General features: G+C 57.5%; 1 protein-coding gene across 2 annotated transcripts; it reads left to right on the top strand.

Moving 5' to 3' along the window:
* Positions 1-1,127: 1,127 nt before the first annotated feature.
* Positions 1,128-22,340, top strand: ZBTB7A (zinc finger and BTB domain containing 7A). Of its 2 annotated transcripts, none has more exons than XM_075776401.1 (3): positions 1,128-1,258; positions 16,022-17,226; positions 21,082-22,340. In XM_075776401.1, the coding sequence occupies exons 2-3, from the start codon at positions 16,037-16,039 to the stop codon at positions 21,533-21,535; spliced, it is 1,644 nt and encodes a 547-aa protein (XP_075632516.1). In that variant the 5' UTR covers positions 1,128-1,258; positions 16,022-16,036; the 3' UTR covers positions 21,536-22,340. The 2 variants fall into 2 exon arrangements, with proteins under 2 accessions (XP_075632516.1, XP_075632517.1); XM_075776402.1 differs by lacking the exon at positions 1,128-1,258 and adding an exon at positions 2,838-3,201.
* The last annotated feature ends 1,000 nt before the right edge of the window (positions 22,341-23,340 follow it).

Below are 23,340 nucleotides of genomic sequence, written 5' to 3'. Positions count from 1 at the left end.
GACCAACCCCCGCCCCCCCCGAAAACCCTCTGGGCCCCCCCAGGGCTCCCACTGGCTGGGGGCGGGGGGGGGAGGTGGGGGGTGAGGGGCCTCTCTGAGGGGCTGAGCTGGGTTATTTAAGGAAAAAAAGGGGAGAAATGGGGAAATCCCAGGGGTGCTGGGCTGCCGGGCTGGAGCAGAGGCCCCTGGGAGCCCCGGGGGGGTCTGTTGATCAAAGGCGTTTCTTTTCTTTCTGTCTCTTCCTTTAATTTTTTTAATTTTTTTTTTTAAATTATTATTAATTCAAAATCTTCCCTAAAATCTTGCCGGGCTGGGTGCCCCACGGCAGCCGGCGTTCCGTGCGGATGAACCTGGCAACCCGCAGGGAACCGTTCTGAAGGGGCTGTTCACTCTGGAGCGTAATGGTGGGTGTTTAGAAGTGATCCGCCGCTCTGGTCGTGGGTGGGGGACGACAACGATGACAACCCCGGGGTGGGGGGGTGGTGGTGGTGGTGGCTCTGGCGGGTTTGTCCTGTCCCCTGTCCCTGCCCCGCTGGCTCCCAGCCCACCGCTGACCTTGGCACCGTCCCCTTCCCAGCGTGGGCGGGTGGGGGGGGGTCAGGGGACAGTGGGGGGATCCTGAGGGACATGGCGGGGGGGGGGGGGAGGAGGGGTGACGTGCTGGGGTGATGGCTGGGGGAGGAGGCGGGTGACACGGGTGGGTTTGGGATCGTGGGGAGGTGCCCTATGGGGTGACACGGCGGGGAGATAGCTTCTGGGGTGACACGGGTGGGTGCGGGGAGGTGGCCCGGGGGGGGGGTGTGTGTGTGTGTGTGACACGGCGAGACCCGGGGAGGAGCCCCGTGGGGTGACAGGCGGGGGGGGGGGGGGGTGACACGGGTGACGGGGCCGCGGGGAGCGGCCCACACCGCGCGGGGCAGGGGCCGAGGGGCCCCGGGGGGGCTCTTAAAGGGCCCTCGCGCCCTCCGCCCTCCCCACGCCAGGAACCGCGCGCTGCGGGGGGCGCCCCCCCCCCGGCTGGGAGGCTGCGCCCCGAGGCGGCGGGTGCGCGGGGGGGGGCGGCGGGCGGGCGGGGGGGGGGGCGGCGCGCGGCCCCTTTAAGAGCGGGGCGGCCCCGGCCGGAGCAGGAAGGAGCCGCATACGGGCCTCGGCGAGCAGCTCCCGCGGGGCGGCCAGAGCCTGCTCCGCCCGCACGGCTCGGCCCGGCTCGGCACGGCGCGGCCCGCTCCGCTCGCTCGGACCGCTCGGCCCCCGCCCGGTACGGAACGGGGGGGGGGGGAACGGGAGGGGGGGGGGGGGTGTGGGCGGGCGGGGGTCGGGTCCGAGCGGGGCGAGGGGGGGGGAAATGGAGGCCCGACCCTTCCCCCCCCCCCCCCAGTGCTGTCCCCGGGGGGGGTGTGAGAGGAGGGGGGTCGGGGGGGTCTTCGGGTCGGGGGGGGCCGGGCCGGGCCGGGGCAGCTGCCCCCCCCCCTTTCCCCCCCCCCCCCCCCCGCCTGCATACGTTGTACTTGGCCGGGCCGTGTTGGGGGGGTCGCGGAGGGGGGGAAGGGCCCTGCGGGGAGGGGGGGGGCGCGGCGCGGTGGCTCCTGGGAGTTGTAGTCCGGCGTCCGCGCCGCGCCGCAGGTGCGAGAGGGGGCGCGGACTACGTTTCCCTGCTTACCCCTCGCGCGCGGCGAGTGGGAGGCGTGTTGATGGGCAGCGGGCGGGGCCAATCGGGGCGCGCCCTCCGCCCCGCGTGCCCGCCCGCCGCCGCCCGGCCCAATGGCGGGCGGGGTGCGGGGTGGCCGAGGACAGGCGCGGCGGGGCCTGCGCTGCTTCCCCCGGGCGGGCCCGCGCCCCCGGCCCCGGCCTCGGCCCCGGGAGCGGGCCCGGCCCGGCCCGGCCTGCCCCGCACTGCCCTGCCTTGCCCTGCCCGAGGGGGCCCGGGCGGCGGCCGCGGGGCCCGGACCTCGCCCGGGCGCCCCCCGCCCCCTCCCCCGCCCGGCCTCCATTGGCGCGGCCCGCCCGGGGGAAGGGGTGGGGTCGTGGCGCCCGGCCAAGGCTCCCTGTGGGCCCCGCCGCCAGCGGGCTGCGGGGGGGCGGCCCGGCCCGGCCCGACCCGACCCGGCGAGGGGGAGGGGGCCCGGCTGTTGGGTGGGGTCCCCCGGGGCGTGTGTCCTGCCAGCCCGGCCGCGGCTGGGCCGACCCGTGCGGGGGCGCCGGACCGGGCCGCTCCCTCCGTCCCTTCCCCGCCGGGGCTTCCCCCTCCCGTCCCCGAGCACCCCAAGGTCGTCACCGCGGGGAGCCGGCCTGCCGGCTGTCCCCGGCTCCGTTCTCTGGGGTGTTTGTTGTTGGGGTGGGTTTTTTTGGGGTTTGTTTTTTCCCCCCACCCTCACCCCTTCCTTATCTCCCCCCGGCCGGCTCCGCACCCACCCCCGTGCGCAGAGGGGGGGAGAGGGAGGTCGGGCAGCCGGCGGCCGTTCGCAGCGATAATCCCCCCCTCCCCTCGGTGGTTGGGGCCCTGACAGCCGCCGGCTGGGCCCTGCGCAGAGGGCTGCCCTGGGAGAGCCGGGCCGGATAAGCCTCTGTCCCCGCCGCTGGACCTGCGCAGCAGCCAAGGCCGGCGAGCTGCCGCCGAGGTTGGCGTGAGGGGCAGCATCCCTTGCTGACGGCGAAGGGGAGGCCTCTCTGCTTGGCCAAGGTTGCGACGCTTCCTTGGCTTTACCGTCCCCGTCCGTCCGTCCCCCATCTCAAGGCTCTTGAGTTTGAGGCGTTGGTTCGGAATCGAGCCTTCAGGTACCCGAAGCTCCTGAGATAGAGCTGAAGGTTACCACCGGCTTCCCCGGGGATCGCTGTGGTTGCGAGGCCGATGGCAGGGGACAGAGTCCCGGGCAGATTGCTGCGGTGACCATGGTCTGAAACCGGAGGCGAGCTGGTTGCTGCCTGGGGAAAGGGCTTTGTTGCTTGAGCCGTTTCAGTAGCGCGGGGGAAAAGCTCTCGGAGTAGGACTCCCGGCACCTGGGGCTTCCTTTTAGCAGAACTTTTAAATCCCGACGTTCTCACGTTGAAAACAACGGTTCCTGTCGTGCACCGGCCACCGATGTGACCGCTCGTACCTCATGCGGCTCTCCCGTGTTCTCAGCCGGCCTCCTGGAGACCCTCTTACTTGCAGGGCAGCGGGAGGCTGGGCAGCAAAAGTTTCTCTCGGCTCAAGGACTCTTGGTAAGAGTTTGCTGCTGGTCTCAGTTCAAGATTAGCCGTGTTCCTTGTGCTGTTAATTGTCCTGGCTATCGAAACCATAACTTCTTATATAAGTACTTTATAGGCACGGGTAGAGAAGGTCTCTGCCTGGAAGAATTTACAACCTAATGAGGGTTGAAGTGTGCAAGCGTAGCAGCGGAGCTAAAAGGTCATCCCGTCATTTTAAAAAGTGTTGGTTTGTTGGGGTTGTTTTGTTTTGTTTTGTTTTTTTAAGGAAACGTTTTATTTCTGAATGTTTCTGCTGGTCCTGGTTGGAAATTGTAGCATTTGGGCACTTCTGGAGGCTGATCAGGAAGAGATGGGCTAGCTTAATTCCGATGGTTTGCTGGAGATGTTGTATTTAAACAACTTTTTAAAAAAAAAAAAAAAAAAAAGAGACGGAGCGAAACTGAGCAGTTTATTAGAGAGGAGCCATTCTTGTTTAATATTCATTCTGGCCCCTGTTTAGGCTTGTTCTGGTGAAAGAGGGAGTGAAGAGGCGCAACCCAAACATGGGTGAGATGGTGGGATTTTTCCACCGAGCCTTAATTGCGTTAGTAGCTCAGGGGAGGGTTTTGTAAGGCATGAGCTCGTAATAAATTTGGTGGTGAATGAAAGTAGTTTTTCGTTTTCTGCTGACCTGCAGCTCTTCTTAGGTCCTTAATTTTATTTTTTTTTAATTTATTTTTTGCTCATTTGTGCATCTTGTCGCATTGTGGTAGCGGGTCCGACGATGATCTTTAGTCGTGTCGTGGGCTTGGTAAGGAGCTCTGCTCTCTAGATGTGCTGCGCCAGCCACGGCTGGGTGGAATTAATTTGGCACGGTGTCCGTGGTGGGTTCGCTTTGCGTTTTGTGAATTTTAAAGCAGAATTGAAAACTACGGTTGTTTTTTCCCCGGCTTGAGAATTAGGATATCGGCACGGGACGCAAATCAGGGAAGAAATTTTGCTTGTATCGAGGCGCTGCGAAGGTTTGGTTTACTCGGGACCTCGTTTGGGGGATAAGGTGCTGCCCGAGTGCTGGGTTTTAACTCCGTGGAATCGAGTCCCCCCTGCAGGTGTCCAACCTAAAAATTGTGGGGGAGCCTGTGAAATTCCTGGTCTGCATTTGAGACGGAGCCTAAATACTTGAGAACTGTGGTTTAACCTTGATTAAAACTGGCACTTGAGGGGTTTTTCCCAGTCTCAGGATGCTGCATTTATTGAAAGAGAAGACTTCTGTGGCAAACAATTAGAGTCCTGCTCGTTATCTTGGATAGTCAAAGCAATAAACAGTTGCTCTCAACCAGCCTTAACCTCAAATTTGAAGAGACTGGTTTCAATCTGTAATTAAAAGTCTTTTGATGAGCAAATCTCGGGGAAAGGGGGAAAGACAGTCGGTCTGTAGGAGAAGCATTTGTACCCAATCCCGTGACCCTTTGATCCAGACTGGTGCGTGTTTGCGTTCGGTGCTGCTTCCTGATTCGCGCGAGCCGCTTAGCCGCACGTCCGTCCCGATACCTGTGCCTGGAGCATCCCGCCGGTCCCGGAGGAGCTCCGGTAGGACGTCAGAGCGGGAGTAAACGAGGTCAGACAAGCATCGGGATCCTCTGCGAGTATCCAGGGACAATTGTTTCTCGCCCAGCTCCCTGGCCGTATCGTCTTCCCTCTGCGCACAGTTTCAGTTTCCCTGCCTCCCCGGTGTCATTGCTGGGCTCCTGTAGCAGAGTCCGGACGTGACTTCCACGGTGCGAACGGAGCTAAAGTTGTTCTGTGCCTCGAATCGCGGTGAGGCCCCCTCCCCCTCGGAGACCCAGCCGTCTGAGGGACTTGTAAATCGTCCTGCGAGATCTCGGGCAGCAGCCCCAGGCTGCAGGTGGAAGGAAAATACAGGGATCAGCGTCCTCTCCTAATGTGACAAGGTGCGAGAAACTGGAAACTGGTGCGAGCTGCCCCGTGGCTGCAGGTGGGAGCCAAGGCCACATCGGTGAGATGAGCCGCAGATCCCCTGGCAATCAGCGGCTTTCCGATGCCGTTGCTTCGCAGATCCCTTAAAAAATGCGTACGGCTGGACCGTCGGGAGCGCGATCTCCCTGACGACAGCCTTGCTGTCTCAAATACTTTTCACCGATCTCCTCGAAGCCGTGCACAGATCCGTGCGGGAGCCCAGGCAGAAGCACACGGCGCAGGCGCTTGCTGGGTGGTTTCTTTGCCTGCGAAGGGTTAGCACCTCTGGGACCGTTTTCCTCCCGCTTGCCACCCCTGCGGTTCTGTAATGCCCATCTGAAACTGTGCGAGATCCTCTCCCTGCTGCGGGAAGGACTGCTGCCTTGCTTTTTTTCACAGCAGAGGATGCTTCTAGGCATCCCAGCGCTGCGTTTTAACTCCCTCTTGCCTGCTGTTAAACTGCAGCTCTGCGCCCTATTTCCTTCCTGGTTCGTGTACCTACTTATTTCCCACCGGCAAACTGGAAACCAGTGAGTAGATTTCTTTTTTTGTTGTTGTTGTTTTGGGTTTGGTTTTTTTTTTGTTGTTTGTTTGCTTGAGTGCCTACCCAACACAGAGCTGGGCAAGCATCGAAGGAAGGCTTGTAGTTACAGGTTGCTGCTCTCTAGTTACTCGGAGCCTCTTGCCCCAACAGGCAGAGTACATGCGGTACCGGTTCAACGTTCCTTCCCTTCATCCCTGTGCTGCGCTGAGGAGGGAAGGAAAAGAGCTTCATGGCAGGACAGCATTGCCGGGGATGAAGCGTGTGGCATGCTCGCTCTCAGGACTCGCTTTTGTACGTCGCGTGAAGTCGAGAATGGCGAGACGAGCTCTCTGTTTATCCACAAAATAGGAATTACATAAGGGACTGCCCTGCCCGGTACGCTCTGCTTTGTCAGTAAACTCCAATCTTATTCTTTATTTTATTTTTTTTTTTTTTCCCCTCCCCTTCCTGCTGTGGAAAAGACAACCGGTCTTTGAGGTGCCATTTGAGGCGATTAGATTAATGCGAGACCTCCGACGTGGAACGCTGAAGGCAGGGGGAGCGGGCAGGAAACGTCAGGCTCGTCGGAGGGGGAGGACGCGGAGGCTGCGAAGGGGAACGAAACCTGTGACATGGCTGCGGGGTGGGAGAGGGGCGGGTTGGTTTTTGGGGCTTGGGGGTAGCTGGGCTGGAGAGCCGGGTGTGCAGGGAGCAGGTCAGGAAACGGATGGGTGCTGGGGATCTGCGGGAATGGGGGGATTTGGGATTTGGGTGGTTCTTAGGGTTCTCTTGGTTTAGGAGCCAGAGAGAAGCTGTGACGGGGCGGAGGGAACGTGGCGTGAAGGGGGCAGGTGCTGTCCGCCTTTCTTGGGGAATACACCCGTGGTGACGTGGGGGGATTTTGGCCAGAGCGGGGAGCGCAGGATTTGGCCTCTTGCTGGTCTGTGGTCATGCCTGGTCTCTGAAGCGGGGGAAGGTGTAAAAATACAACCCGCAGAAGCTCTTGTCTTCATCCAGCCGCGAGCGGCTGGGACATGCCGGTGGTCCCGCAGCCCCCGCTCAGCCCCCGTGTTTTGCCAAGCAGTGGGTTAAAGCTGGCGGCGGCTTCGTTTCTTCGTGACGAGTCTTCGGTCGCTCCCTTTGGCGAAGGGGCTGAACGTTGCCTTTTTGGCAGCTTATTTCTGCGTGGATCTCGGTGCCTCCAGGCTTACGGAGGTTTTCGGTTGAAAAAGAAACCTTCCCCTTCCGTACATGCTCTCTTCCTAGGCCGGGGCGGGTTGTTTAACCAGGATTGAAACAGAGTTTTGTGTTTTGTGGGTTTTTTTCCCCTTGGCGTGTAACTTCTGAGGCTTTCTGACGTATTTGGGAGAACTAGGGGCTGGACAGGCAAGGGCTTGGTCTTCTGCAGGATCTCCCAAAAACCCTGCCGTGGTTTTGCAGGGAGCTGCTCTGTTGGTGTACGGCAACAGCGGAGCTACGTGGGAGAAAACCCGTCGGAGGGCTGCGGCAACAGGCGTGTGGGCACACTCGGGCTTGGCTTTTGAAGAGTTCGTTTCAGCAGCAAAACAAGCAGCTTCCATTAACGCAAGGGTGACCGGCCTTCCCGGCGCCGTAAACCGTGCTCCGATGTTTTCAGGAGGCTGAGGGCTGCGTGCGTAGGCTGCCGGGCTCAGCTGAGGAGAGGAGGGAGACCTGGGAGCAACTTGTACGCAGCCTTGCCGGAGCGAAGGTGGGTTCGTAGCGGGGCAGCTCTCGGCCTCCTCGGTGGATGGTGGCTTGTTTCTTCTCGGTGCGGAGAAATTCCTGTTACCTGGTGGCTGTTGGTGCTGCTCAGTGACAGTCCCGGAACGCAGACCTCGTGCGATGGAGCCAGGACCGTCACGTTGGGAAACCCCAAGGCAGAGCAACGGTGCCGGTGATGGAGGGGGCTTCTGGCACAAAAGTAAAGCCCCGCACGCACCAAAGTTCAAGGGACGCGCGCTGGCTTTGGGGCTGTGACTACACGGGCTTGAACCATGGCACATTCCTGCTGGATTAAATACGGTCTCTGATGACAAAGGAGAAAATTGGCAAGGAGGTCTGGGTGGAGTAACCAGTTCAAGCTAACCTTGCAACATAAGAGAAGTTTTAGTACGTCCTGGTTGTTGCTGTCAGCGGTGAAAAGGGCCACGTCTTCATTGGCGTGGGACGGTTTTGGAGGGGCGGCAGGTTGGGGAGGCTCTGCGCCGTGCCGTGGCCGCCTCTTTCGGATGTGCCATAACAGGTCCGGCGGAGGCTGGGCCCGCGGTGCTTCGCCACGTGATGCGGCGGGCGGGAGCCTTCTGTCGGGGTCTAAGTCGACTTCTGGTTTTTGCCAGTAGCTGATGCTGCAGCGGAAACCGAACTTCCCCGTGCGCTGTGCGAGGCCGTGCCGTGCCCTGGAAGGAAATCCCTTCCCAGTTAGTGACATCGGTCGGGATCTGCAGTGTCGCAGAGTGTGACGTTTGGTCATCCCTCGTCTGTTTTCTTAATTGGGGAAGTTAGCTACCAGCGTCTTTAGAGATAGAGCCTCACTGTGCCTCTTCTCTGGGTGATGAATGCCATTAGGTTTACGTGAAAGCCATAGACCGGGGAGATGCAGAGCGCTTCCCCGCCTTCCCAAGCACTCGGCACGGGTCGGGAGCGGGCCCCGCGCGCTGCCGCAGGTGACTTTCCCTTTGCTGGGTTTGGTTTAATTCTCCTGGTCAGCATTGTAACCTTCTCTGTGTTGCGGTTGTGCTTTTAGAGGTCGGAGTTTGGATCGAAATACGGAGCCTGAGTGGGGGAGGCAAGGAGGGAAGCGGGGATGGGATTGCCGAAGGGTCGGTCAATTGGCCAGACCCTGGGTTTGGTGCTCAAGCTGGTAGTTGTGAGCCCTGTCCTCAGTGGCGCTTGTCCTTTCGCTGCCCACGCAACTAGAAAAAAGCCGCATCTGGCACGTGCGTTCTCTTCTGGACCAATGCGTGAAAAGCACTGAAATTCAAGCAGTTTTGGAAAACGAAGAGCAGCAAGCCCTTTTCTTCCTGGTGCGCTCCGGAGCAGTGTCCCTAATGACTTCCTCTAGCGTGGCGAGGAATCCCGGACCTCTAGCATCTCGTTGACAGGACCACGTAGACCAGCTCCACCTGGGCAGCCGTTATCTCCCTGCTCCGTCATGGTCCCACCGCCTCTTCTGCCGTTTGCTTTGCAACCCGCTGCTGGGATTCGGGAGCCCCAGTTCCAGTTGCTCTTGCTCTGGTTCTGGCTCGGCACGAGCGGTCGCTGTTACACCGCCGAGGTGTCTTGGTGAAGTTCGCCTTCGCTTCTTCCCATTGCTGACACAGTGGTAAGGGCTGGGAGGGGAGGAGGGACAGTTTTGAATACTGGAAAGATTATAAATGGGTTGAGGTGTAAAATTCTCTTGGGGATACCTTCGGTCGGCTGCCATGGTTTGCCTGAGGAAGCAGGGAGATTGCTGAATTAGCCCCAAAACCTGTCTGTCCAGGAGCTGCTAGGCCACGTCTCACCTTGATGAGAGGTTTGGTGGTCGTCCCTTCGTAGCCCAGTTTGATATCCGAGCTGAAACACTGGCGTAACGTGGGCTTGGGACTTCTTCATCCGAATTCTTCAATGCAGCTCTTCCAGCCCGATTTAGATGCTCTGCCAAATATATCAGACCTACGCAGGCTCTTCTGAATGAGCACAGGATGCAGCCGTTCCTGAGCGAGGAAATGGCTGGCGTCTGGGGGAGGGTTGTCCTTGCTCCACCGGCTCGGCAGATCTGCCCCTTTTGGCCAGCCCGAGGAGAGGAGAGCACCACGACAAAGCCAACTCCTGGCACCGCTCCTACCTCTGAGGTGCTCTCCTGTGGGAGGGGATTGTTAGTATTATTAGTTTTTTCATACGAGGGAAAAATCAAGGTTCTTTATTACTTGTGGTCGTTAAAGTTCCCACGATGCTCGTTGAGGGTCCGAGGGGCGTTCAATTCCATCCGCGCTTCAATGGGAGCAATTACCAGATATTCTTCCTACCAGAGTTCCCTTGGCAGCGGTTGCAGGATGTGGGATTCTCCTTTCCTGTCTGAACTTCTCCGCTGCTAAATCGTTGTGCGTCCTGCCCCAGAGACTGTTGTTTCTGCGGTGCATTGGGTGTTTCTTCCCTGTCGATAGGCGGCTCGTAAAGTCCTTTGGCTCTTGTAAGATGACGGATGTGGTGTTGATCCGTGCTGAAGGATGGGCGGTTGATGTATCTGCAGGTTTTGGGGTAGATTTCCTTTTACGTTGGGCAGCTGCTGGTATGAAACAGTCCTAGAACGAGGGCTGACTCTGTGCTGGAGCTTCCTGTGCTGCCCAGGCATATATTTCTAGACAGTAGGGAGAGGCAAACCTCCCTGGCAGGTCGGACCTGGCAGTGGCAAGGAAAGCCCCAGCTGTTTTGCTTACCTGATAGTGGTGCGAGTTCATCGAGTTGGACTGAAACGAAGGCTGGTTGCCGTAACTGAGGAGCTCGGGCTACCTTGTTGGATATTGTCGCTCCATCTCGGTTATTTTTTCCTACTTCACGTTAAATTTGAGACGTTGAAGCGGGATGCTCGGAAAGCTCTGATGTTGGGAAGGATCAGAACAAAAGAACCACCCCGCTTTGAGGAACCAGTGGTAGTTTTGATCCGGTTGTGTGATCAGGAGCCCAGTGCCTGTTTGGGAGCCGACTGATTCCTCATGATGTGGTCCGTCTCGTTCCTCAGATGAGCCTTCGTATCGTGAATGCAGCGCTGCGGTAACAGAGACCCGGCATTGAGAGCTGGGGAGTAAGATGCTTCCCAGAGTCGGTGCCTTCAGACCGGGGTTTGTAGGGGGCTGGAGGGGATGTCCGTTTGCGGAAAACAGAGCCACATTGTCCACCAAGAGGCCACAGATCTTTGCAGGGTGCTTGTTCCGCTCTGATCTCTTCACTTCAATAGCTGCATGATCTTGGTCATGCCATATGTGTCCTCTGGTGTTTTACCCCAGATTGCGATGTCCCGTCAAGATACGAGAAAGCGTGAATTCACTCTTTTTGCCATTGATGGCTGAAATTACCTGCTAAGCGCAAAAGACTTCTCCCCATTTCATTATTGAAAATTTAGCTTTATTAAAAGCACGCTGACTTTTTTTTTTTTTAAATCTTAATTTTTTTCATACAACACAGTTTGCTTCTGTTGATGTGCAGGGTCTTCCTCTCAAGAACATGCATCTGTTTTGCAGGTCCACATAATTCGGATAGTTTGGCACTAAACTGCCGACAGCGCATTCCTTTTAGAGAGCAGTTGAATTTTAACAGCACCGTAGAGTGGTTGAAATAGTGATTTCTCCCAAGCAGGCAAAGCACCCTCCTTCATTTCCTCCTGCCTACCATCTTCCCACCTTTTTGGCTTTATGCTGCTGCGTGCAAGGTGTGTTTCCCGAGGCCTCTGCATAGTTTAGGGTGGATCCTGGGCAGAAGGAGACTTGCTTGGGCTTGTCCTTGGGGTGTTGCAGAGCTTGGTGTCAGCAGAGATGATGGCTCACGCTCCAAATGGCCGGAGAGCTGCGTTTTTTTATCTCGAGGGATCCAAGCTTGCAGATGGGTCCATGCAGCTGGAAGAAGGAAGAGGGGAACTGGGATGATCGTTCCCTAAATATAAAGCGAAGAGACAAGGGCTTGTATTGTGTGACCTATAATTGGGGTGAGCTATTCATAGGGAAAAAATGCCCATTTCTCCAGTCGGTGGTGAGCGAGGGCTAGGATAATGTTTGGGCCTTGGGCAGCAAACCACTGACTTTGGTTTTGACTTTTTTTTTTTTTTTTTTTAATATAGCAACATTATTTTAATAATTCTTCTCCAGCACACAGCAGGGCTGCTGTAAAATCTGCCCTGACACTGTCATACGCGCCTTTCCTCTAAGAAACCGGGCATAGCAACTTGTGATCTCCATTTCTTGGGTGCTTTGAGCCACAAGAAGCCAAATAACCACGTGCCGTAGCCCAAAACGCAGTTATTCCCAGGAAACCTTACATTGTGGATTGCAGCAGTGCCCTAAAGCCATTTCGCCTGGTGCTGGGTGGAAAAGGCGATGATAATTTTCCCTTTCTGCCCGGAGCGGGTGCGTAGTATTGCTCAAGCTTCTCATCTGTGCTGCTGGAGTGGGTGGCACCTCTGTGGGAGAGGAGAGCCCTGCCTTTGGAAAGCGATTTGGGATCTTTTCCGGATGAAGAACACGTTGAAAACATTCGCTGTTACCAGCTAACCAGGTGTGACTTAGCTCTTACACCCGATACCTGCATATTTCAGAGCCCTTTTAAGCTGCTCAGGTTCCTCTGTTCGCCCAGCTAAATTTTAAAGAAACGCAAAGAAGCAAAAGAAAAAGGGGGAAAAAAAAAAAACCCCAACAAACCCAACACAACCCACTGAGGTTACGTGGAAAACTAGTAATTAAGCAGTGTTTTGTCAGCGCTTTTGGTTGTGATCCCATCTTAATGTGGTCGTCTCATTTGAATGTAAATGTCAAATTCCAGGACTCCTGTAGGAAAGCGATTGGGTGACAATCCCGCCGGACTCAAGGTGAAAAAAGTGCAAGCTCAGGGGTTTTGGTTAACGCTCTGTTCTGCTTTTTTGCAGTTTGTCGCGTAGGTCTGAAAGGAGCGAGTTGATAACTCGAGGTTAAGAAAAATAACCTTTTAGCGTTGAGGAGCAGCATCAAACTACAGTCGGCCTCGGTGCAAAACCAGTCGGATGTGGAACAGCCGAGAGCGCCACGAGCAGCGTCTCGGGGAGGCAGAGGGCTTCCCTTGCTCGCACGTGTGTTCAGCAGCTCTTCTCGCACACAAAAAATGACTTTTTTTTTTTTTTTTTTTTTTTTTCCTGCTGTGTTTGTGTCGGACTGACCTGGGGAGCCGAGGATAGCCGAAGTTAGCTTGCGTTGGTGTTTTGGAAATGCAGAGCGGGCTCAGCGCCGATGAAAGCAGAGATAGCCGAGTGGTTAGGGATGCGCGTTTTTGTTACGCCAGGTTTGTAAATCAGGTTTATAAATAAATTCGAGAGCTCTGGTATTGTTGTAAACCCTCTCTTTCAAATGGGACGTATTTTAAGTTGACGGTGCCCCCTCAGCTGCTACGAGTTATACGGGAGGGCGATTTCCTAACTTTTCAAAAGCAGCCGCTTTGGGGTGAAATGTGGCATCTTTGCAAGCCCGCAGAGACGCGCAGTCTGGGACAAGAAGCGTATAATGCCTTTTCGGCGGTCGGAGGGTGTAGAGAGAGAAAAGAGCTGCCTGGGAAATTTAGGTCAGTAGTTGAAGCTCCCCCTTGGTGGCCCATTCAGGCCTTATTCTTGCCAAGGAAGGGACTAGCTGGCGGTCGCGTCAGCGGCTTTCGTCGCTCGTCACCTGGCCGTCAGGACCTTTCCCAGGGGATTTCACCCATCCCACCGCCGCGGTGTCGCGCCCTGTGCCTGTACCGCAGGAAGGTGGTGGGGGTTTGTGTAGAGGTGGAAGACTGTCTCTTGTTACTAAGCCTCAGGCGTTCGTACTCTGGCTGTTCAGGCCCCTGAAAAGGGAGCAGGGTGTGATTTTAATTTTTTTGGTTTTTTTTTTTAAGGGCTGAGTCTCTGGTTGTGGCTCAAGTGTCGGGGTGCTGAAGCCGTTCCTTGGGGGGCTCAGGGCAGCCCGTTTGCCCCTCGATATTCTCGGCCGCCGCAGATGGAGGGACACAAAGGGCGTGTTGTGCAAGGAGAATGAGTTGCAAAGTTGTACAACTTTCCATGCCAGCCCTCGGCAGTCTCATGACCCTGCAGCCGTTCCCACACTGTCCGGCTGATTGTCCTGGCCCCCTGGCCGGGGTGTGTGTGTGTGGGGGGGGTAACCTCGCCTGCACGGCCCGACTCGCTCCCCCAGGCCCCCTTGCTCCCCGGAGCCGGGCACTGCAGCCGACAAAGCCCGGTTGTGTGGGTGATGAAGCTTGGCTGCCCAGAAGACTATTGCCTGAAGCTTCAAAATGCTTCGTGCAGCTCAAATTCTCTTTGGGAGAGGGGAGAAGCTTCCTAAAGCATCTGATCTATGGCGGGGGGGGGGGGCATAGTGTCGTTTGCAGGGCCAGGAGGCGTTGAGGGGAGGGCAGAGTATCAGACCCGCTTTTCTGGGGAGCGATGTGCCGTGGTGGCTCAGATTGGGGGGGTTTGGGGAGCTCTGGGGGTACCCTGGTGGGAACGGGGCAAGCGATGCTGAGGCAGCGGAGGCCTCCCCTGTTGTAGTTGGGGGGGGGGGGGGGGGTGTCCCTTGGACCCCCTGCGGATGCAGAGATGTGGTGACCTTGCCCAAGGTCACACCTGGAGCCGGTGCCTGAGTTCGGAGCGGTGCAGGTTTTCCCCTTCCCCAAGCTACGCTCAGCCATCACACAGCCTTTTCCTCCCTAGCAAGGACCTTTTCTTTAAAAGAAACCAAACAAACTGTGAAATCAACTTCAAGTTCAAATCCTGCCGCTGCAGGAGCCCAGGAGGCGGCTCTGGAGTCGGGTCTCTCGGGAAGCAGCCTTGCTTCGGTGCCTGCCCTCGCGCTGGCTGCCCTGTGCATCCAGCCCGGATCTTCTGGGATCTTTTCTCTGTATAAAACAAGAAGGTGCAGGAATTCCTTTCCCCCCCTACCCTTGGATTAATGAAGGTTTTTGTAAAAATAAGAAAATAGGAAGAACTACTGAGAAATCTACTAGCCAGCCCAGAACAGGGGTGGGGGCGGTGTGTGTGTGTGTGCCGGGAAGCGAGCGTTGTTTTGCAACCTGGTTGCTAGATCCCCGTGCTATAACGCGGTGCTGGGAGTTGCTTCCTGTATAATTACTTCTGTTCTGGATGTGCTCCTGACTCATCCATCGTCGTCCCCCCCCCATTGCACGGGGCAAGCCACTTCCCGTCGTGCCTCGGTTTCCCCACCCGTAAACTGAGGCCTTTGATACTTGTGCTTGTTCCAAGGTGTTTTGTGAAAGAAATGATTTCTGTGGGGGTATGCTGCGCGTTGTGTTAGGCCCTAAGAATCCAGCGTTTGGGGCGGCAGGAGGAACATATCGATTTATGGGCAGACAGCATCTCTGCAGCAAGGAGTACAGGGGTTTGCTGCTTGAGAGAGGAGAAAAATGTTATTCCCAATTTTGGGGATCAGAAGGCTGGGCCTGGGAGAATTAAGGGGCTCGTTCAGGGCAGGCAGCGTGCTGAAGCCAGGCAGGTTTTGTTCTTGCTTGCGTTCGGCCCCGGTGCACCTCTCCCGGCGAAGGGAGATCCCTTCCAAACGGAGGTGAGCCAGCGCCGGGCTGCTCGATTCGCTCTGGCTTTTTCAGCCTTTGAGGAGAGGACGCCTTTAATGTCAAGGGGATCTGTTTCTGTTGTGCTAGCGCATCGGGAGTGACTTATTTATCTTTTCCCACACAAACCCTTGGCATTGGAAAGATCTGCTGCTTTGCTGAAGCCTTTCTGAGACGCGAGGGGCTGGTGCCAGGTCTGCAGCCGGCACTTTGTGAGCCCGATCTCCTCTCCGGCCACTGCCGAGGCTCCCGTTCCTGGGGAAGGTGCAGTGGGTGCCTTGGGTTTAAGGGTTTAAGCTCGGCTCTTTGTAAAACACCCTTAGCAGCAGGCTGGGGTGGTCAGTGTTCCCGCACGCCGGAGCCCTCGAGCGCTGAGCTTGCTGCTGTGCCCTTTCCAGAGGACGCTCGCTGCCAGCGCCCTGTCCGCATCTTTCTGAGAGCGTCTGCAGACCCTGGGACCCCGGGGACGAGCGATGGGCACGGTTTTCCCAGCGATTACGTGATGGTATCGGGAGTTTGGCTGGGCAGAGCGAGGCTGAATGAGCAGGAGACCTTTCCAGTGGAAGCGGTGGGGCTGGGATACACTCCCAGAGGTGGACTGGAGTCCACTGGTGAGGCTCACACCGCTGTAGCCCAACGCCAGGCACGCCTGCCCGCTCAGTCCAGATGCTGCCTGGGTGTATTAACCCTGGTCCTTGCCAAGGCTTGCTAGCTCTGGCCCAGATCCGTGCTAATTCAGCTGTTCTTCCAGACTCTAGCTTGAGAGCACCCGGGCTGCGTTCCTCCTCCTCCTTCCCAGAGTAAAGGTAAGCACGGGTCCGTCCTCGCCTGCTGACGGAGGCATGTCTTGGATGCCGGGCAGGACGGCGGACTCGACGGTGATGCGGAGAGGCGCAGAGGACGCGTGAGCCGATAGCTAGCGCTTGTCGCAGAGCACGCTGGCGTCGGTGGACGGGTACCTGCCGCGCGTTGGGAGTTTGCCCGCGCGCGATGTGATGCCTCCGAGCAGCCGAGGCCCCTGTGACTCATTGCGCTTTCCTTCTTCTCTCGTAGCCTTTTGCATCGAAGATGGCGGGTGGCGTGGACGGCCCCATAGGGATCCCGTTCCCCGATCACAGCACCGACATCCTCAGCAGTCTGAATGAGCAGAGAAACAACGGGCTGTTGTGCGACGTGGTCATCTTGGTGGAAGGCCAGGAGTTCCCCACCCACCGCTCCGTCCTGGCGGCGTGCAGCCAGTACTTCAAGAAGCTCTTCACCTCAGGGTTAGTGGTGGACCAGCAAAACGTGTATGAGATAGACTTTGTGAGTGCGGACGCCTTGTCGGCTCTGCTGGAGTTCGCTTACACCGCGACCCTTACTGTCAGCACTTCAAATGTCAGTGACATCCTCAATGCCGCCACACTGCTGGAGATCCCGGCGGTAAGGGATGTTTGCACGGATCTCCTGGACAGGAAGATTCTGGCCAAAAATGACCAGATGGATACAGTAGATCAAATTGATCAAAGGAACCATCTCAGAGCAAAAGAGTACCTGGAGTTCTTCCAGAGCAACCCCGTCAATGGCCACCAAGGCAGCTTTCCGTGGACCAACCCAGAGTTGAGAGACCTTCAGAGACTGAACTTCCGAGGCCAAGAGGAGGAGGAGGAGCCGGACTGCAATGGCCTAGACTTCTACTCGCAAGCCCCCCTAAACGAAAGACCAAAGGCGAATGACTGTGATCCTGACAGCAACCCGGCCATGTGGCTGGACAGAGAGGAGGAGGAGGCGACTCCTGGCTCCTTGTTTTCACCTTCTCAGAACGGACATTACAGCGGCCGTGGCCTGCCCACACCGGGAGAAGAGGAGGGGACCCCGGGGGGGAGTCTGGACCAGCAGGAAGCCGGCGACTCCCCCAGCTTCGTTCCTGCTGGAGCGGAGACGGAGGATGATGCGAGGGAGGTGGATAACTTGGCTGCTAGCACCCTGCTGCAGCAAATGATGAATTCTGTGGGGAGACAGCAGCTCGGGGAGGACGACCGAAAGGATGACGATGGGGTCGTGGATTATTACTTGAAATATTTCAGCAGTTCGAACGAGGGCGACGTCTATCCGTCCTGGTCCCAGAAGGTGGAGAAGAAGATCAGGGCAAAAGCATTCCAAAAGTGCCCCATCTGCGAGAAGGTGATCCAGGGGGCCGGCAAGCTGCCGCGCCACATCCGCACCCACACCGGGGAGAAGCCCTACGAGTGCAACATCTGCAAAGTCCGGTTCACCAGGTAAGGAGCGGGCGGACGCTGAAGGAGAGGGGGCTGTCACACAAAACCGGCTCTTGGCTTTCCCCGGGGGTCGGCGCGGGGCCGGTCTCGTGCAATTTTATCTACCCTGCTTGATTAATTTCCATCTTAACAGGTGAGTTGGCTACAAAGGCCAGAGTTTTCCAGAGAGACGAGCAATTTTGGGGTCTGACTCTTGAGATATCTCAAGGGGCCTGTCTTGATATCCAGTACCACACCATCCCGGTGTCCTGAATTGCCGAGCTCTACTGGAAACCTGGCTGGACCCGGGCTTCTGTGGAGGCCAGTTAGCCTGGTTGATGAAATGAAGCTGCAGCCCTTGGCATTTCCATCGTGGTCGAGGAGCCCGGGGTTGAGGCAAGGGTTGGGGAGTCGTTTAGAAATGGGTCCGTGGGATGACCGAAGTGCCGGTGGTTGGGTTGGGAGGAGGTTGGACCCCACGCTGCTTGTGTCCTCTTTTGGCAAACTGTGATGGGCCGAGTGATGGCCGCCCCCACCAGCAACACGAACCCCGGTGCCTTGGTTCGGCTCCCCGGGGGCGTTCGCCTCTGCGCTGTTTCTAATCAGGGTTCCTCCGCTCCTTCCCTCCGCCGTGGGAATGCTGAAGAAAGGGGATATTGTTTGGATTCCTCCGGTTCACTCGAGTCCACGCGTCGCAGCGCCGCCTCCTCTCGCTGGTCTCTGCGGCTGCGATGGCCGAGCTGGGGCGGGGGTCTCACCCCGGTCCCCCCCGGCCCTGCCGAGGGACTGCGTGGGCTGCCTGGCAGAGGAGCCGGGCTGCCCGCCCTGCCTGCTCTCTGCCTGCTGAAATATTCCCAGCTTGGCAAATGCCGACTGCTTTGCTTCCCGGCAGCCTCTTCCTTGGCGGGGGGGGGTGGGTGTTGTCCATGGGGCTGCTCCCCGCCCTGGGCAGCCCGTGGACGTGGCAAGTGGCTCTGGCGTGAAGCCGATGGAGCAGGGACGTGGGCAGGAGGCCGTATCCTGCCCCACGGCGCTACCAGCCCCCTCCCCATGGCCGGGGCCGCACCCAGCACCACGTTGGATAACTGAGGAATGCAGATAATGGCGGGGGCAGGATGCCAGCCCTCTGCCGCTCCCCCCGCACCCGGCCCTGCGCGGCTGGGCTCTGCGACGCGGCACCTCCCTGCCCCGTGCCGGATCTGCCCCGCGTGTGCCGGGGGCCCCTGGGTGCTGCGCACACACCCCTGTGCAGAATCCGGCCGCCGCACCTGAACGGTCCAAGGTCCTCGCGTGGCCGGGCGCTGGAGGATGCGTCAGCCGCCATCTCGCAGAAACGCGGCGGCACTGGGGGTGGCGGCGAGGGGGAGAGAGATGAGGGGAGGCGTGGGGCTTTTTTGGAGAGGAGGAGGTCGGCGGGATAGTGCCCCCCATCGCTTTTCGATACCATCCTCCTCCTGTGGGTTTTGATGGAGACCTGCTCCTGGGCGGACCCGGCGCTGCGGGGAACGGGGTGAAAACTCTCTCCCAGCCCCTATAAACAAGTCCCTTCACAGCAGACCCGGGTAGTGCTATTTTCCAGCCAAATTACATCCTCCTGCTTCTTCCCACTGCCGGAATTTGGGCACAGAGAACGGGGATGGGGACGGGGAGCTGCGCTCGCCCTCGCCGTGCCCCAGCGTGTGTCTCACCGCATGGCGGCTGCCCGACTCGACCCGGGCATTCGCACCTGCCGTGGAGAATCTCCCTTGAAGCTGCTGCTCGTGATGGCAGCCGCTTTCCAGCTCCCTCTGCCCGTGGCTGCCTCCCAGGGTGCGCCCGCCTCGTCCCCCCGCACGGCCTGCCCCGGGCTGCGGCAGGGCGAAATAAACTCCAGCTCCTGGCCCGGGTCTCCTGCTTCTCCCCAAGCACCTGAGCTGTGCTCAAAGCCTTATCTCAGAGGCTCCCGATGTAAAAAATGGATGCAAACCTGACCAAGCGCTCCATCATCCTTATTTCCCCCTCCATTTTATTATTCTTTTGCATTCCTTCCCCATGCCTTCCTTCCCCCATCCTCATCCTGTCAAGTGACAGCGTGTTTGAAAACAAATCTCCCCGTGTCATTAAAAATTCCCTGTATCGCAGTCGGCTGGGGAAGCCTGCTTAGGGAAGGAGTCCCTGCTCTTGAAGGAAATTTGGGGGTAAAGGCAGGAGAACGAGCTGGGACTGTTTTGCAGGGGGGGTTTCCCTGCCACCCCCTCGCTGGGAGGGGACCGGAGCCCGTTGGGTTACACCGATTTTTGCTCACTTGCGCTTCCTGGTTCCTCTGCGTTCTCAGGGGGAGGAGTGGCGATGCGGCTCTAATAATCTTCTGAAAGAAAGGCTGAGTGATTTGATAAAAATTATCAATACTTATAAAATTTTCTAAATTACAAAAAATTGTTTTTAAAAAGCTGTTTTGATGCGCTGCTGCGTGCCACGGTGTTTAAAGCAAGGCCCACCTTCCCAGCCCCTTCGGGAGCCGCGTTAAAACCAGAGGTGGACGAGTCCTTGGTGGTTTGATCCTTCCTTTAAGGTTTGGCGCTTGCTGGGGCCTCCCGGTGCCAGAATTTCCCCCCGTGGGTGCCGGTAACGGCGACTGCGCCACGATGGCACGTGCGGGGCTGGGGCCTGCCTTTGCCGCGCAGGAGAGCAGAGAGGGGTCGGATCCGCTTGGCGAGGGGCGAGCGGTTCCCTTGCCCTCTGCCCGGGCAGGGACGGTGCTCCTCGCCGCCTGCGCCACCCCGCCACGCGCTTCGTGCCTGATTTTTTTTTTTTTTCCTCCAGGAAGAAGCGAGACGCCGCGGCTCACGTGGCCTTGTTGGCCCCCGGCCCGGCTGCTGCAACTGCCTTCCCCTGGCTCTGGCAAACTGCGGCTGCGCGGGCCCTGCCAGGAGCCAGCCGGCCCCGTACCGGGCGATGCTCGGCCCCGTGGCGGTGCTCAGCCCCGTACCGGGCGATGCTCGGCCCTGTGGCGGTGCTCAGCCCCGTACCGGGCGATGCTCAGCCCCGGACTGGGCGATGCTCGGCCCCATGCCAATGCTCAGCCCTGTACTGGGCGATGCTCAGCCCCATACCGGGTGATGCTCAGCCCCGTACTGGATGATGCTCGGCCCCATGGCAGTGCTCAGCCCCGTACTGGATGATGCTCGGCCCCGTACCGGGTGATGCTCAGCCCTGTGCCGATGCTCAGCCCTGTACGGGGTGATGCTTGGCCGCATGCTGATGCTCAACCCTGTACCAGTGCTCCACCCCATCCTGGGCAGCGCTCAGCTCTGTACTGGTGCTCAGCCTCATACTGGGCAATGCTCAGCCCCATACCGATGCTCGACCCTGTACTGGTGCTCAGCCTTGTACTGGGTGATGCTCAGCCCCATAATGGGCGATGCTCAGCCCCGTACCGGTGCTCGGCCCCGTACCGGGTGATGCTCAGCCCCGTACTGGATGATGCTCGGCCCCGTACCGGGTGATGCTCAGCCCTGTGCCGATGCTCAGCCCTGTACGGGGTGATGCTTGACCCCGTACCGGTGCTCAGCCCCGTAGTGGGCGATGCTCAGCCCCGTACTGGTGCTCAGCCCCGTAGTGGGCGATGCTCAGCCCCGTACTGGTGCTCAGCCCCGTAGTGGGCGATGCTGAGCCCCGTAGTGGGCGATGCTCAGCCCTGTACTGGTGCTCAGCCCCGTAGTGGGCGATGCTGAGCCCCGTAGTGGGCAATGCTCAGCCCCGTACTGGTGCTCAGCCCCGTAGTGGGCGATGCTCAGCCCCGTACCGGTGCTCAGCCCCGTACCGGGCAGAAGGGACGGAGGCAGACCCCCCCCCCGGCTGACCTGCCCCCCTCGCTGTGCTTTCTCTCCCGCGCAGGCAGGACAAGCTGAAGGTTCACATGAGGAAGCACACCGGGGAGAAGCCGTACTTGTGCCAGCAATGCGGCGCCGCTTTCGCTCACAACTACGACTTGAAGAACCACATGCGCGTCCACACCGGCCTGCGGCCCTACCAGTGCGACAGCTGCTTCAAGACTTTCGTCCGCTCCGACCACTTGCACAGGCACCTTAAAAAAGATGGATGCAACGGTATTCCATCCAGGAGGGGCCGTAAACCCCGGGTGAGAGATGCCGGGGGTTTGCCTACCACCCCTACGGGGAACCCTGAAGATGGAAGTTTTCAAGCCGGTGGGGAGAGCCAAGAATCAGAGGACACCCTGCAGAGGAACGGCCAGGAGCAGCAGCACTTTGAGGATAATTCAAATAATGAAGCGTCAGGATTGAATGTAGCAGGAGGGTCGTCTGAGGGTAACACGCAAGGACTCTCCTAAACCAAAAAAAAAAACCAACAAAAACAAAAAAAAAAAAAAAAAACAACAAAGTGTCACAAAATCTAGTTAGTACTTTTCCTCCGATTTTTCTCTTTAAAGATGTTTCTCTCCCTTTTTTTAAAAAAAAAAAACAGAAAAAAATATATATATATATTATGTTTCCAATCTTCCCATCGTAAGCAGGGCTCCCCCGAGGATCCCTCGGTAGCCAAGGACCTTTTCTTGGAAAGGCGGACGCTAGGAAGCGCGGGGTGGGGATGGAAAGTGGCTCTGTCGCATGGAAAAGAGCTTCCATGTAAATCCAAAGCTTTATTTTGTGTCCAAACACACGTTAAAAAACAAAAAAAAAAAACCTATTTCAGAGAGAGATCTATTTAAGAAAAAAAAAAAAAAGCAAAAATAGAAAAAAAAAAAAAGTGGTAGGAGTGGAAGGGCTCTTTCAGGGCGGGCGGTACACGGTGCCTCGGAGGGCCGGGGGGAGCGGGGCCAGCCTTCCCCCCCCGCCGCTTTTTGGGAAGTTGAAGCTCCAGCGGCGCGAGACGCTCGCTCCCTGCCGCTGCCCAGAGCTGCGCCCGCTCCTGCCAGGGAGCTCGGGGGCGGCTTTTTTTGGGGTGAGGGGGCTGGCTCCTTCCCACCAGCCCCGGTGCAAAGCCGACTTTGCCGGAGAGGGGAATCGAGGGCAGCGGCTCGGTGTAGAAAATTGGTGAAAATTGCCTAGAATTGCCTAAAATTGCCTAATCGTGTGAGCGGAGCACCAGGATTTTGCAGGGTTGCTGGCGGCAGCGGGTGTCGGACACCCCAGGGCGGGGGGACACCCGGGGGCTGGGGGGGGGACACACAAGACACCGGCGCAGCTGATGCTGCCGCCAGCGGATAACGCTGTCCCCGTGTCCATCCCCGTGTCCGTCCCCGTGTCCGTCCCCACGCCCGTGTCCCCACCCCGGGGTGCCCGTCCCATCCCGGGAAGGGGAAGCGCAGCCCCCCCCCCCCCCTCCCCCCCAACCTTCCCCCCCCCAGTATATTTTCGGCACTGGGTCGGCGCAGCAGTGGTCCCGCACGCCCCGAAAAAAAAAAAAATGCCTAAAAATGGCAAATTCCTTTTAAAAAAGGTTATTTGAGGTCTCCCTTAAAGGGGAAGGAGGCCTTTGGGCGAGGGGGAGAGGTGAGCTGCAGCGGCCCCAGCTCCCCCCGCCCCGTTCCCAAAATATATATATATATATATATATATAGAGATGCTCTATGGCTCTAGAGGCGGGTATATAACCCTCGGGGTTAGCAGAGGATGATGAGAAAAGGCACCTTTCAGCTGGTCACCTGTTTTCTAAATGCACATTTTTAAATGAAAAAGAGATTTTTTTAAGCCCTTTTATTTTGAAAGCACTTTTTAGATTCTCTTCCTTTTTTTTTTCTTTTTTCTTTTTTTTTTTTTCCTTTTTTCTTTTTTTTTTCCTTTTGGTGTTTTTTTGTTTTTTCTTTTTTTTTTTTTTTTACTTTCAAAGCAAGAGCAGGTTTGGCCGAATGTACTTTGGAGAGGGAGTGAGAGGGGAGTGTGTGCTGGGGGGGGGGAGGGCTGAGTGGTGGGGTTGGGGGAGAGATGGATGTTTATTTAATGCAGAAAAAGCAATAAAAAATAAAAAAAAAGATGATAAAAAAATAAAAAAAAACAAACAAAGAAGTCTTAGCACTTTGCGATGGAACGGGTACTTTGAGATCACTTTATCTTAATTTAAAAAGCAAAAGCAAAACATGTTTACAAGTCAAAACCAACTTCTACGGAAAAAATATTATTAAAAAAAAAAAATCCT

Source organism: Balearica regulorum, chromosome 26 (assembly GCF_011004875.1).
Source record: "Balearica regulorum gibbericeps isolate bBalReg1 chromosome 26, bBalReg1.pri, whole genome shotgun sequence".
In the NCBI taxonomy this organism is placed as follows: domain Eukaryota; kingdom Metazoa; phylum Chordata; class Aves; order Gruiformes; family Gruidae; genus Balearica; species Balearica regulorum.
This window is presented reverse-complemented; position numbering and strand designations above follow the sequence as displayed.